This window comes from Pimephales promelas, chromosome 3 (assembly GCF_988280905.1).
Source record: "Pimephales promelas chromosome 3, fPimPro1.hap1.1, whole genome shotgun sequence".
NCBI lineage: Eukaryota > Metazoa > Chordata > Actinopteri > Cypriniformes > Leuciscidae > Pimephales > Pimephales promelas.
Genome location: NC_142771.1, coordinates 32791993 through 32806592, shown reverse-complemented (window position 1 = coordinate 32806592; position 14600 = coordinate 32791993). Strand labels below are relative to the sequence as shown.

The window sequence follows — 14600 nt, the reverse complement described above, 5'->3', positions numbered from 1 at the left end:
GACGTTGATGACCACTGAGACCAAGAACTACAACAAATTACTTGTTTGGATGCCAACACGTTATTTTCCGGGATTTGTGAAGTCATTGGGCTCTATCTTGCAACCGGCGCAAATGACTTTGACGCATTTATCACTCCAATTTTGCACCCGCGCAAAGCTGGCTTTTTCCCTCCACAGACGCTCGCCAGTAAACTAGGGAATGAATTTGCGCTTTCTGGGCGGGCCGGCACAAAAAGGAGGCGTGTTTCAGCGCAAACAATCCCTGCTATTTTGCAGTTACAGAAAACAATTGCGCCACTGACCAGAAAAAAAAACAAAAAAACTAGTCTAAAGTCAGTCAGTGGCGCGGTGCGCATACATTCAGATGCTACTTTAAGCGCTCATAATACATAATACTTGGCCATAATACAGAGAACAATGTGCATACACTGTAGATGATTCTCTCATCTGCACAGATGCATTTTACTTTTTGCAAATGATACATTATTATATGGAAAAATATTAAAACACGAGGGAAATCATTGTTGTGATCATGACGATGGGAAAAATAGGCATAAAGATTACACATTTACCAAAATTATTATAAGCATGTTTAACTGAAGCTAATTTGGATGGGTTTGTCCCATCCCCAATGTCACTTCTCTTTCTTTTACGGCCCTGACGAAGCACTTGTGAAGCGCACCTGGTAAATGCGCTGTTAAATCGCACCATGGAACAAGTGCACCTCGTTCATCACGCTCCTAAAGGGAATGTGATATGATGCTCTAATTGGTTTGTTTCTCGTCACCCCCAAACCACACCTATGAATAATGAAGCTACTTCAGACCAACCCCTTTTAAACTTGCATCAGGCTCAAGAGTCATTTATCCCGCCGGTAAAATAGCAACAGTGCCAAAGACCCGCCCACAAAGTTACTTGCGGTTCGCACTTGATACTTGCGTTTCAGATCGTTAAATATGGCTCAATATATTATTCATCTAAATAAACTAAAAGTCTAAAATCTATAAATCCAATAAATCCTGATATCGTGCAAATTTGCTTCTTAAGTAAGTGTAATTTTTGGTAACACTTTATAATAACTGCACACTATTAATCATTAGTTGAGCATGAGTAAACAGTTAATTCATCATTTATAAAACATTAATAGACATTAATATGCAGTTTATAAATACAGCTATACATGTTTTTTCTTGATTTATAAGCATATCTATAATGCGTTTAATGATTGTATTTTCATACTTTGTTAATGATCAATTAATAAGTTCTAAACGAAGTATAGCATTATTTACAAACCAGTTGTTTAAGAGTTGTCAGTCATTCATAAGATCACTTAGAAAGTGTAAGTAAATGTAGTAAATACAGGTAGTTATAAAGCATTTAGTAGTGGTTAGTTAACTATTTTTGTGAGCTAATCTAAAGTGAGGACTATTCATGCTTTGTAAAGCATTTATAAAGGTGATTTAAAGACTCGTCAATCTTCTAAACAGTAAAATGTAACAAACACAACGCAGTGATACAGAACATAGAAATATTTAACAGCCTTTAAAAATGCTTTACAAGGCATGACTAGTCCTCACTAGATGAGCTCACGAACATAGTCAACTGACCATTACTAAATGCTTTATAACTACCCAAATTAACCCTTAATTACAGCATTAATACATGTTAATAAAGCATTTATTAACACATTAAGTTACCATCACTATATGTCTGAATAATAATATGTATGAATGTACATTTAAATAGTTTATTAATCATTTTCTTACTCGCTCTAAGTAATCGTATGAACCACTGAAAACTCTTAAATAACTGATTAATAAAAAATTCAATTCTTCATTTAGAAGTGATAAATTGATCATTAATAAAGGATGAAAATACAATTATTAAACAAATTATATATATGCTTTTAAATCAAGAAGAAAGCATTTATAGCTGTATTTATGAACTGCTTATTAATGTCTATTAATGCTTTATGAATGATGAATTAATGGTTTACTCATGCTTAACTAATGATTATTAGCGTGTAGTTATTATAAAGTGTTACCTAATTTTTTTCTACAAAAGATTGCATTTCACTGGAAAAAATCCCGATTAGGAAAATGCTTTAAGAGTAATTATCCCGCCGGTAAAATAGCAACAGCGCCAAAGACCCGCCCACAAAGTTACTTGCGCTTCGCACTTCATACTTGCGTTTCAGATCGTTAAATATGGCTCAATATATTATTCATCTAAATAAACTAAAAGTCTAAAATCTATAAATCCAATAAATCCTGATATCGTGCGAATTTGCTTCTTAAGTAAGTGTAAATGTTTTCTACAAAAGTTTGCATTTCACTGGAAAAAATCCCGATTAGGAAAATGCTTTAAGAGTAATTATCCTACCGGTAAAATAGCAACAGCGCCAAAAACCCGCCCACAAAGTTACTTGCGCTTCGCACTTAAAACTTGCGTTTCAGATCGTTAAATATGGCTCAATATATTATTCATCTAAATAAACTAAAAGTCTAAAATCTATAAATCCAATAAATCCTGATATCATGCAAATTTGCTTCTTAAGTAAGTGTAAATTTTTTTTACAAAAGTTTGCATTTCACTGGAAAAAAATCCCGATTAGGAAAATGCTTTAATTGCACAGCAGCAGCAGAGTGAATTCGCCCCTGAAGTGTAAAACTCAAAAGAGTGCAGACACTGTGTTAAAGCACATGGATGTTTCCCAGACGTTCAGGGTCAGCGAGCTGTTGTAAAGACCCACCAGCTCCCCTTGCACAGCGGTATCCTCCCACTCTGCCTCCATGGTTTTCAGCAGCCTGAGAAGCAGAGCGTAGCTCATCCTCTGAGAGCGGTGATGGCTGCTGTAACACTGCCAACGGCTGCAAACACATGCAAAAACATCCGTTTTACACACTAGTGTCAGTCTCACTGTTGGCAGGATGGGCCTTGGTGTTATAATAAGCATTTGCTGTTTTCATGCTGTAGTGCTCATCCTGTCAATAAACACGCCGACTGCGTGGCGAGATATACAGGTTTGATGTTTAATACGCACATGACGGCCTGTTGCAGAGGGGACAGGTCAGCCTGCACTGCATGATGGGACAGCACGGTCCATGCAGCCGCGCACACTTGTCCATTCCAGTTATAAGGCTCTTTCTGCAATTAAAATGGATTATTCATGACAAGCTATAAGCTTGAGGGAGATGAATGCCAGGCAATGTTATACAAAAAAGTGAACCTGAATTTGATTGTGTTCATAGTCCAGAATCTGGCTCAACATCTTCTTGTGAATGGTTACATTGGAGGCCATTTTACTCAGTGCTGTGTCTCTCTATTGAGCAGAAAAAAAGAGTGAGGAATACATATTATAAAGATGATTATTCATGAAATTCTGTTATTTACTCGATATACTGTCATTCTAAACCAACATGCATTAGAATGTGCAGCACCTTTCAAAAGTTTGGGGTCGGTAAAGGCCCATTCACACCAAAAACAATAAGTATAAAGAGAAATGTAATTATATAGCATCCACAGCAGCTGACGGTAGCGCTCGGTTTATTTTAAACGCAAGCTGCAGTTTTGTCGTCTGCTGCTTTAAATGCTCTTATAAGCTGTCAATGTTCTTTTATTGTTCATCAGCAGGAAAGAAAAAATCTGAAAGTGATTCCAATGATATAATGTCTCTGTGCCGTTATTGTTATAGTTGTGGTGTGGATTGCTATTCTTTTATATTTAGAAGGAGTTTTAGATCTGTCTCTTTATCGTTATAGTTAATAAAATACAGTAAAAAAAATACAGTAATGTTGTAAAATATAATTGCAATTTAAAATAACTTTTGTATTTGAATATATTATAAAAACGAATTTTCAGCATGTCACGTGATCCTTCAGAAATCATTCTAATATGCTGATTTGGTGCTCAAGAAACATGTATTATGATTATAAATGTTGTACAGTTATGCTGATTCATATTTTTTGGTGGAAACCGTGATACATTTCTTTCAGGATTCTTTGATGAATAGAAACAGCATTTATTTGGAATAGAAATCTTCTTAATTTATTGACACTTTTGATCAAATTAATTCATCCTTGCAAAAATAAATTAATGAATTTCTTTTTAATTCCCAAACTTCAGAACAGTAGCTGCTCTTCTTTAAAGGGGTGATGAACTGAGAAATCAAATTTACCTTTCGACATCTAAGAGGTCATCATATTATAAGAATATCCTGTAAGTTTCAGAACTGAAAACGTCCTTGTTAGTCCAATAAAAGCTTTTATTGACACCAGGCTCAGTAAACGACTTGTTTTTCAAAGTGGGGAACTATGAACTCAAAGAGGATAAAACACCACCCCCGCAGAAGAAGATCAACGCCTACTTCAACACGGCCGATTTAGCCCCGCCTATTCCCCCATGTGCATTGAAGAGTGAGTTGAAACTCATTATAACATGCAAAACTGTTATCCACTCACAGCAGTGGGCGTTTACTTCCAAGTTTTCAGTGCGAGACGCCCATAAAAACCAAGTGTTTTTGAGCTAGGCTCAAAACTAGGGTAGAAAATAGCCTATTACTTATTCATTTTGATGTTTTGAACGCAAAAACCAAGCGAGCGTCATAAGATGACCTCAGACAACAATATAATACAATTTAAAAAGCCAGTTCATGACGCCTTTAAATACAATTAAATGGGAAACTGGGCTTTCGAGTTCCAAAATTACAATTGAAGCTCAACAGCATGGATCCTCATCGAATAGATGGAAAAGCGAAGCCAGCACATTCTTCAACATTCAATGTTTGTGTTCCACAGATGCATAGAATTCATGTAGTACTTGAAATACCAACGCGTTCTCATCCTAGTACTTGAAATACGAACTATCCCTTTAAGTAAGTCGCTGAGTGCTGCTAGATCCAAGGTGAGTACCTGAGTGGTGAAGAGGCGAAGAATCAGGTGACATTCTCCCTGAACTTTAGAGGCGCTGGATCTGGGCTCCAACTTAAACCATTTATCATAACCAACGACCGGGATCTCCTGGTATGAGACAAAAAGTGGCACAAAAATAGATACAGTGACAAACTCAATAAGTTGCCTGGCTGTTATAACAACTTAAATGTGCAGAATTAGAGCTCACATTCAACGGGATGTTGATGCAACCAAGGAAATCATCCGCATTCTCCTCACTTCCTGATGCAGCGGCCCCATTAGACCTCACGGATTTGGCAATTTGCTTGAAATATCTAAAATCATGATGCAACAGTTTGAGTCATACGTTCGGCATGCATTTTAACAAGCATTTGCCAAGAATGAGTCAGATGCATCTCAGGCTCATTAGCTTTTAGACAACAGACGGCCGTTGTGTGATCTACCTGCCCATTCCTCTGAATCCACTGATTTCATTCAGCTTTTTACAGGCTTCTGCAACTGAAACATCATCATCGTGATCCCTAGGGTGGAAAATAACAACTTTTAGATGAGATAAACAGACTGCTCTTGCTCTGAGGAACATCTGTTGATACATCTTACCATATGTCCAGATGGAGGAGGTCATTGTGAACATCATCAATGTCACTGTGGAAAACAATCACATTTAAAAACGATGTCCCTGTTATATTATAACTGATGATTACAGATTTTCTATTTTCAATTCTAACAGTGAGATGCTCACAAAACAAAGTGTTCATTCCACACTGGGTTGAGAGTCTCTGGTTTGACTTCGGTCACTTGGATATCTCTTCCCGCCAACACCTCCTTAACACTGGAGCGCTTCTCTAGCTTTTCCCGCCTCTTGCGAAAACTGAACCTTCTCTCTTTCTTCTCCTCGGTGTCTTTGGGTGATTGTCCCAGGAGGATTCCCAGCATGCAGTAGGGGTCACTGTAGCCTACCCAGTTGTGAAGCAAAAAAATATATTGGCTAATTATTTCCATAAACGTCAGGATATATGGTTTCAAAGCAGTTTTTTTGATAACACTTTATTTTACGACCCGCAAACAACTGCGCAAGTAAGCCGAAATTACGGTGCACGCTTCTGTAATTATAGTGTACTTACATGTAGGTATAAGGGAACAATATGTTAAGTTTCAGGTAATAAAGGGGTAACAAGCAGATATTCAAGCAAATTATTTATAATGTAATTATTTTAAAACTAACAGCTACCATTCTGTTAATATATTCCAGGCAAAAATTGTACATTTGTTGTATTTAAATATGTATTTTTTTTGTATATTACACTTTTTGTGTACAATAAATGTACAATTTTTGCCTGGAATATATTAACACAATGGTACCTGTTAGTTTTAAAATAATTACATTATAAATAATTGTGCTTTTATATCTGCTTGTTACCCCTTTAGTACCCAAAAACTTAACATATTGTTCCTTCATACCTAGACAGAGGTACGCTATAATTACAGAAATGTACGCAGTTGTTTGCGGGTCGTAAAATAAAGTGTTACGGTTTTTTTTAACACAGTCTCATCCCAAATCGTCATATAACTGACGTTTTGGGACGTATTTTGACCATACGTCAATATCCGCCTTTTTAGGGCCCCCTTAAACGTCGGTAGATGGCGATCCCGGGCCGTCATACAACTGACGCTTTACCTTTAACGTCAGTTAGGTGACGGGTTAGGTTTAGGGTTAAGTTTAGGTATGGGGTAGAGTTAGGATCCCATAACCTCATCTACCGACGTTTAAGGGGGCCCTAAAATGGCGAATATTGACGTATGGTCAAAAGACGTCCCAAAACGTCAGTTATATGACGATTTGGGATGAGACCGGGTTGTTTTTTTCCACTCGACTTGACTGATTCATTTATGTTGTGTGAACGTTGGCTCATCAAAAGGAGAACAAAAAAACTTTGCAGACAAAATAAAGTTTAAAACGAACACAGTCTCTATGATGCTTTAAGTAATATAAATGAAAATGTCCTTTGAAGACTTTCTAAGGGATGCAGGTGTGAATGTTTTGTCTTGCTATTCTTGTTTGTTTCTGGAACCTCCGAAACAAAAACCAATACCAAAGACTACATCAAAAGCTCATGATTTTAGAAGTAAAGCAAACAAATAATACACGAAAGGCTAAAGTATCTTACCATTGGCATCTTTCGCCATGAGATTTTTGCCTTTCATTACCGAGACCCTGAGAGAAAAGCTGGCTTTCTACAAAAGAACGTTTCACACATGGATTAGAAAGCACTACTGCAGTAATGAAAACAAAACCTGTTTCATTTGCTGTTCGACATGGCGACGGCATCTTGAGTGAGTGCACAGTAAAATAAACGCAAGCATGCAGTGCTTTAGTGCCAAGGCTTGTCGAGAGCAAAGAAGTCAACAGAGGTTTTCTTTTTCAGATGTTAGAAGTGAGTTATGAATGGTATAATGCACATTCAAATAGCACAACATTTTTCTGTCCTTTTCAAATACCTTCTAAGGGGTTCTAAGTTTATTTTATTGATTTTACATTTGTTTAGTGAGAGAGGCTCTCTATCGATATTTTACACTTGTTGAAGATTTCTTTAGTTTGTACTCATACAAAAGGAAAAATATAATCTGCCTATAATGAAATAATAGGTCGAAACTCGATGTAAAGCTGGAAACAGTACATGCTGATAGAGTCATGTGCATAGTATCAGACAAAACCCTCACCTTCGATTCTCTGACTCTCTGGAGGATGATGTCATGCTCCTCTTGACCCATTTCAAAGACCTGTGCGAGAAAGTGATCAGGGGAAAGATTAGTTTCTGGAATCATTCATGATTAAGAAATGCAATGACAGACATCTTCACAAGTCTTACAGTAAGTCTTCCACAAAAATATTAAGCAGCACAACTGTTTTCAAATATGAATAATAAGAAGAAATGTCTCTTAAGCAGCAAACCAGATCAAAAGGATCATGTGACACTGAAGATTGGAGTAATGATGCTGAAATTTCAGCTTTGCAATCACAGGAATTTTATAATATATATCAAAATAGAGAAAATTAGTTTTAAACGGTTATAGTATTTCACTGTATTCAATGTATTTCTAATCAAATAAATGCAACCCCTGAAGTTGTAAGTGTATGTAAATATAATATATGTTGTACTGTGTATAAACACACATTTTATTTTAAGGGAATTTCGTCATAAACAAATATATCTATAGGCTTATTAGACTTTCTAAAAAGTATATGACAAAAAAAAAAATAATATAATTTATAAAAATGTTAGTTCCAATCCTTGGTTCTGATTGGTCTGATCATCATTGAGCGCTATGTTGTTTTATTTGAGCTTTCATGCATATTACACATTGGAACATTGTTGCTGTTCACGGTCAGGGACTATTTTTTTTCAAGCAAAAGGAAGGCTTTTAGTGATTTTACTTCATGAAAGTTGCACTAATACGTATTTTTTCACTTTAATATTTTTATTGTGTGGTAACTGTTTTATAAAAGCAAAAAGGTACTTGAGGCCAGTGCTGTATCGTGAATACGTAACGACTGAAAGGGTTGCCCTTCAACTTATTCATGATACAGCACAGCCTCTCGTACCTTATTGCTAACATATATATATATATATATATATATATATATATATATATATATATTAAATCAACAACTCTGAGACAAGAATGAACCGTTATACAAGTTAGTTTGTTCATGGCTGCTCAATTAGAAATGTGTGTATAAAAGACTCACTTAAAGACAACTTGTATTAATGTCTTTCTTCTGCTGAACACAAAAGATGTTTGATGTACCCCATTGACTTCCATAGTATGTTTTTCCTAAATGAAAGCCAATGGGGCACATATCAACTTTCTGGTTACAGACATTCTTCAAAATATCTTCCTTTGCGTTATAAAGAGACCACGGGGTGGGAGGGATTGGTAGATAGGTTGTTGTTTGTTCTGTTTCTTTTTGGCATGTATATTGTCAAAATGTAAAATCTAATAATATATATATATATATATATATATATATACAGTATATATATATATATTAGGGCTGTGCAAAAGTTAATTGCGATTAATCGCATCCAAAATAAAAGTCTGTGTTTACATATATATTTGTGTGTGCTGTATATAATTATTTTGTATATATGAATACACACACATGCATGTATATGTTTAAGAAAATGTGTTATTCCTATATAAAATATTTATATTTATATAATATAGATTATGTATTTATATATATATACAGAATTTAAGAGCAAATAATTCTTAAATATATGCATGCATGCATAGGTATTGATATATACAAAATAATTATATACAGCACACACAAATATATTATGTAAAACAGACTTTTATTTTGGATGCGATTAATCGCAATTAACTTTTGCACAGCCCTAATATATATATATATATATATATATATATATATATATCTTCCTTTGCGTTCACTAGAAGAAAGGATTTCATACAGGTTTGGAGAGTGAGTAAATGATGACAGAATTTTCATTTTTAAGTAAACTATTCCTTCAAAGGGTTAGTTCACCCCGAAATGAAAATTTTGTCAGTATTTACTCACCCTCATGTTGTTCCAACCCCGTAAGGCCTTCATTCATCTTCGGAACACGAAATAAGATATTTTTGATGAAATCTGAGAGCTGAATCGCTCCTCCATACTAGTCCATAGCCTTCTTCAGGAATTGAAACTTGCCGGCCTCGAAAAGTTATTAAAGACATCGTTAAAATAGTCCAAGTGACTACAGTGGCTCAATTTTAACTTTATCAAGTGACGAGAACACTTTTTGTGCGCAAAAACAAACTATTTTTTTATAAATATAAATATATTATAAATAACGACTGTATTTCAACTATCCATTTCCTTCTCTTTGGGCCTCTAGTCAGTTAAACGTCACATGTAGGCTCACAATTGGCCGACGTTGGTCATGTGTGTGGTGTGTGACCTACAACAACAGTTCATACGCTGTTAAACTCGAGGCCCAGAGAGAAGGAAATGAATAGGTTTTTTTGTTTTGTTTTGTTTTTTTGCACACAAAAAGTGGTCTCGTCGTTTAATAAACTTAAGATTGAGCCACTGTAGTCACTTGGACTATTTTAACGATGTCTTTATTAACTTTTCGAGGCCGGCAAGTTCCAATCCCTGAAGAAGCCTATGGACTAGTATGGAGGAGCGATCCAGCTCTCAGATTTCATCAAAAAAATATCTTAATTCTTGTTCCGACGATGAACGAAGGTCTTACAGGGTTGGAACAACATGAGGGTGAGTAAATACTGACAGAATTTACATTTTTGGGTGAACTATCCCTTTAAGAGTGTATGATATACTCTGATATTTAGAGAAAACGTTTTCCTTGTAGACATACGAGTCGCGTTGTTCACTGATACTTCATTTGGGCTCCAAATTAGAGACCTAAGTATTTCATATTATAAGTCTTAAACACAACTTGATCCAGAAGCTCTGATTAGAGTTTATATCTCTGCACTCAAATGAGTGCTGACGGCCATTATTCTTGGGAAAGGGGGTTTTGCCTTTTATAGAAGTGATGGTAATCAAAGCTCAGGCTATGTCAGGTTTTTATTTTATTTTTTTTGGAAGAAAAAACATTATAGATCAGACACTTCAAACGGAAGACCTGCTGCACCTCAGTGTTAGAGGTCTCAGAATGTAATCAGGCTCCTCTGGAGTGACAGGGGTTTCATAGGTGTAATATAAGCACCGAACATCAATCCCCATTGGGCACGGGCTTTGATGTTTAATCATGTCTGAGACAAGAGCATCTGCTCCAACTAATAAAACTAAGTCAAAGTAAACAAAACCCCCACATACAACCCTCTGTCCCCCCACAATCCCTTCAAGGAACGCAAGCAAAGCAAAGCAAAAGATAAAACAAATATTTCTGTCAATTTCATGTCCATTTAGAAATCAATCAGAGCACAATATTTATTTAGGTCTTGGTGGTTTTGGAGCACGAAAGGCACAACACATATTGCGATATTTGTGTTGATATTGGAAGGATGTGGGAGTGTTTAAATCTTTATTAAGCAAATAACAGAGTCGCACCTTCTGCAGGTAATTAAAAATGTCCCCTTCGCTGGTAACATATTCAGGCGACGGCACCCCAACTCGATTGACCACGGTGTAGATCGCCTCCTCGTACAACAAATCCAGCTAAAACAGAATGATTGATTTTACGACTGGAGAAAAACAGCAATGTGCCACAAGAAGGAATAATTCAATCTGAATCATTCTTGCGTTTTGAATAGGATGACCAAGAGACTCACCTCATCCCTGGTGGCTCTTTCTGGAACAAAAGCCTGGTCTTTGCACTCTGGGGGTGGAGGAGCGCAGCTGCTCTCCTCCTGTAAATGCATGAGAACCAATAGAAACAAAGATGACAGGTGAGGTGATCAATGAAGGGTGAGGAGATCATTAATTGTGCGTAACAATGAGCTCAAAGCAATTCGGTAACCATGTAGATTCAAGGGCTGCGAGCAATGAGCTGGCAAAAGGAGAGTTCATGAGCTCTTCAGAATTATCGTCTGTGAGAAATGGACCATTTGATCCAAAATATGAGCTTTTATCTGGGTTACGTTAATAGATTAAGGGGATCTCGACAATAACACAGCAGTAAACTCTCACTTTTGTCAATGAACATCGTTTACTTTTTAGTTGGTGAATGTATAACACAATCAGTTCTCCAAGGGGAGTGATTTAACTCAAATGTTTTAATCAATGACTAAAACAGGTTTTAATCACAACACAGGCTTATGAAGTGATTTATGAAGCGCTCAGATCAAATAATTATACCATGGCTTACTACTATTGTAATATCTTGTGGTATACCAGACGAACATTGGTCCATGAATTAAAGTCCTCGTTCAGAATAAAATGGCTATTAAATAATAACACCATGTTTGTTAGTATTCATAATGAATTAAAGATCCATCCCAGACAGCAACATAATGTAGTGTCGTACATCTGGTTCATGTGGATTACCAGATGTGGGCCGGATCTGGGCCGACACTATGTTGCAGTCTGGGATTTTGAATTTCAATTCAGTTCCTGCAATTTGAATCAAAATGGCAGACATGATGCAGAATTGCTATTTAAATTTAAGGCTGAATTAACTGAAATTCCAAGAAATTTGTATAATTTCTAATATAGTCTTGATTCTTTAAAACTTAAAAGGAGTAAAAACGCTTTAGAGAGTTAACAGTAGATTGCACTTAATTTACATTTCACAAATATATGGCCCAGGATGGAAAAACTGAAAAAATTAAATTGAGGAAAACGATGGAGAAATCTAAAACTATTGATTTAAATTAGTTAAAAAGGCATATAGAAACAACATGGTATAGAGTATTCAATTTGGTTAAATTTTTTTCTATTGCAATTCTCTTTTCTACCAGGAATTCCGCCGTTAAACCTAATTGGTAACACTTTACTTGAAGGGGTGTGCATAAGACTGACATGACACCTTCATGTCTTGAATATGAAGTAGGGTTCATGCATGTTTATGACAACTGTCATTAAGTGTCTTTCGCTCAATTATGACATTTTGAATGCAAATATAACATTGTTTAGATTGTTTTGTTATGACATCTAGACATAGCATCATAAGCTGTCACTGTCGTTGTCATGACAACTTGACATAAAATGAAGTTAAACTGTCATGTGGTTGGATTTGACATTGGCTGTCATGAGGCCATTATAACTGTGTCATGGATATTTTTTGTGACCTCAACTACAGTGGTACTAATTGAATTTATCATTAAAAAGTTATAATGGTTATAAAGTTATAATGTCAAAACCAACCACCTGCTAATTTAATGTAATGTTAACCAATAAAGCTGGGTGGTTTCTTAAGATTGATAATTAATCTGCTATGTCATGTTTGTGACAGGTTGTGTTGTCTTAGTAATGTCAAGTTGTCATGATAAAGACACTGACAGGTTATGATGTATTCAAGGCGTCATAACAAAAATGTCATAACTGAGCGAAGGACACTTAATGACAGTTGTCATAAACATGGATAAAACCTCCTTCATATTCATAACATATGTCATGTCATGATTATGAAGGTGTCATGATAGTCTTATGCACACCCCTTCAAGTAAAGTGTTACCGGTCTGTCTTTTAAGTTTAATGTTTTAATTAAAAATCAATTCCCTTATGGAGAAAATTAATTGGCTTTTTTCAAATTGGTAATTGGTCCATTTCCAGTAATTCCACTTCCTATGGGTGTGGCCAATTCAAAGTCACTTGATCATAAAATCCCAGGAAAACAGACAAACGGTTTTCTAGCAATAACTCTAGCAGTGACTGCTGTCCGAGTTCATGAATCCACAGTAAGGAAAACATTGGACAAGAGAAGTGCGTGTGGGAAGTTATTAAGGAGGGATTCACTGCTCGCCGAAAAGAACAGTGCTGCACATTTCAGCTTTGTTAAAGACCACCATAAAGGTCCAGACACATTTGGCCAGAGTGACAAGATAAAACTCGATCTTTACAGCATAAATGGGAAAGTTATTTTCATCCACAGCAAAATGGTGAATTCTGACATCAGACCCTCAGCAGACGTGCCATATGGTGGTGGGAGTATCATGATTTACAGCCTAAGAACTGGATAGCTTGCGGTCTTTGTGGGCATAATGAATCTTAATTGTACTCGGCATCTCCCCAGCAGAAACGCTAGTGAATTTGACTGTCTGCTGTCTGTTTCATCTCAATAGGCATTGTATTTTACTCCGCACTGCCTTTAGTCTCTTTGCATTTATTGTTTATTGTCTGTGAATTAGGTTAGCTGACATTTACTACATGACATTTCCTCGTATCATTGCCACTGTTGCTGTAAGGTTCTGGTGGAATTACATTTTATAGGGTTTTTTTTTTTTTTTTACAGCTGGACTAATGAGATTAATGACACTAAACCTGACTTGTGAGTGTCATGACATCCATGCATGAGGTGACGGTTAACAGAGTGTAGGTCGTGCATTGCAATGCTAATGATCCTAAACACACAAGGAAATCGATAACGGAAAGGAGCAGCCAGATAAATATTCTGTTTTCCAATGGTCAAGTCAAAGTCCTGACCTTTAGCCGAATGAAATGTTGTGGCATGACCTGAAGTAGGCATCTCAAGCGCGATAAAAAATCTCAATGACTTGTGAATGTGATTCACTACTCGCATCCGAGGACTACAGGAGTATATATAAATTAGGGCTGTGCAAAAGTTAATTGCGATTAATCGCATCCAAAATAAAAGTCTGTGTTTACATAATATATTTGTGTGTGCTGTATATAATTATTTTGCATATATAAATACCTAGGCATGCATGTATATATTTAAGAATTATTTGTGCTTAAATTCTGTATATATTTATAAATACATAATCTATATTCCATAAATATAAATATTTGATATATGAATAACACATTTTCTTAAATATATACATGCATGTGTGTGTATTTATATATATAAAATAATTATATACAGCACACACAAATATATTATGTAAACACAGACTTTTATTTTGGATACGATTAATCGCAATTAATTTTTGCACAGCCCTAATATAAATCAATCTTTTTTTATCATTTCCCCCACAAAGATGGGGCATGCCAGACCTACATCAAGATGTTAGGTCTGGGAACTCATCATTGAC

The 14600-nt window shown here is 35.8% G+C and overlaps 1 protein-coding gene across 2 annotated transcripts in view; it reads right to left on the bottom strand.

The window, feature by feature from the left end:
• The window catches only part of baiap3 (BAI1 associated protein 3), a 66892-nt gene that overhangs the window by 23829 nt on the left and 28463 nt on the right, over positions 1–14600 (bottom strand). For both annotated transcript variants that reach the window (XM_039687858.2, XM_089128754.1), the window contains exons 4-15: positions 11217–11294; positions 10996–11103; positions 7632–7691; positions 7079–7145; positions 5653–5866; positions 5511–5555; positions 5354–5431; positions 5119–5224; positions 4911–5018; positions 3230–3322; positions 3044–3147; positions 2753–2870 (exon numbers count right to left, since the gene is read on the bottom strand). In XM_039687858.2, the coding sequence (XP_039543792.2) occupies positions 2753–2870; positions 3044–3147; positions 3230–3322; positions 4911–5018; positions 5119–5224; positions 5354–5431; positions 5511–5555; positions 5653–5866; positions 7079–7145; positions 7632–7691; positions 10996–11103; positions 11217–11294 (1179 nt within the window). The remainder of the gene's footprint in view (positions 1–2752; positions 2871–3043; positions 3148–3229; positions 3323–4910; positions 5019–5118; positions 5225–5353; positions 5432–5510; positions 5556–5652; positions 5867–7078; positions 7146–7631; positions 7692–10995; positions 11104–11216; positions 11295–14600) is intronic.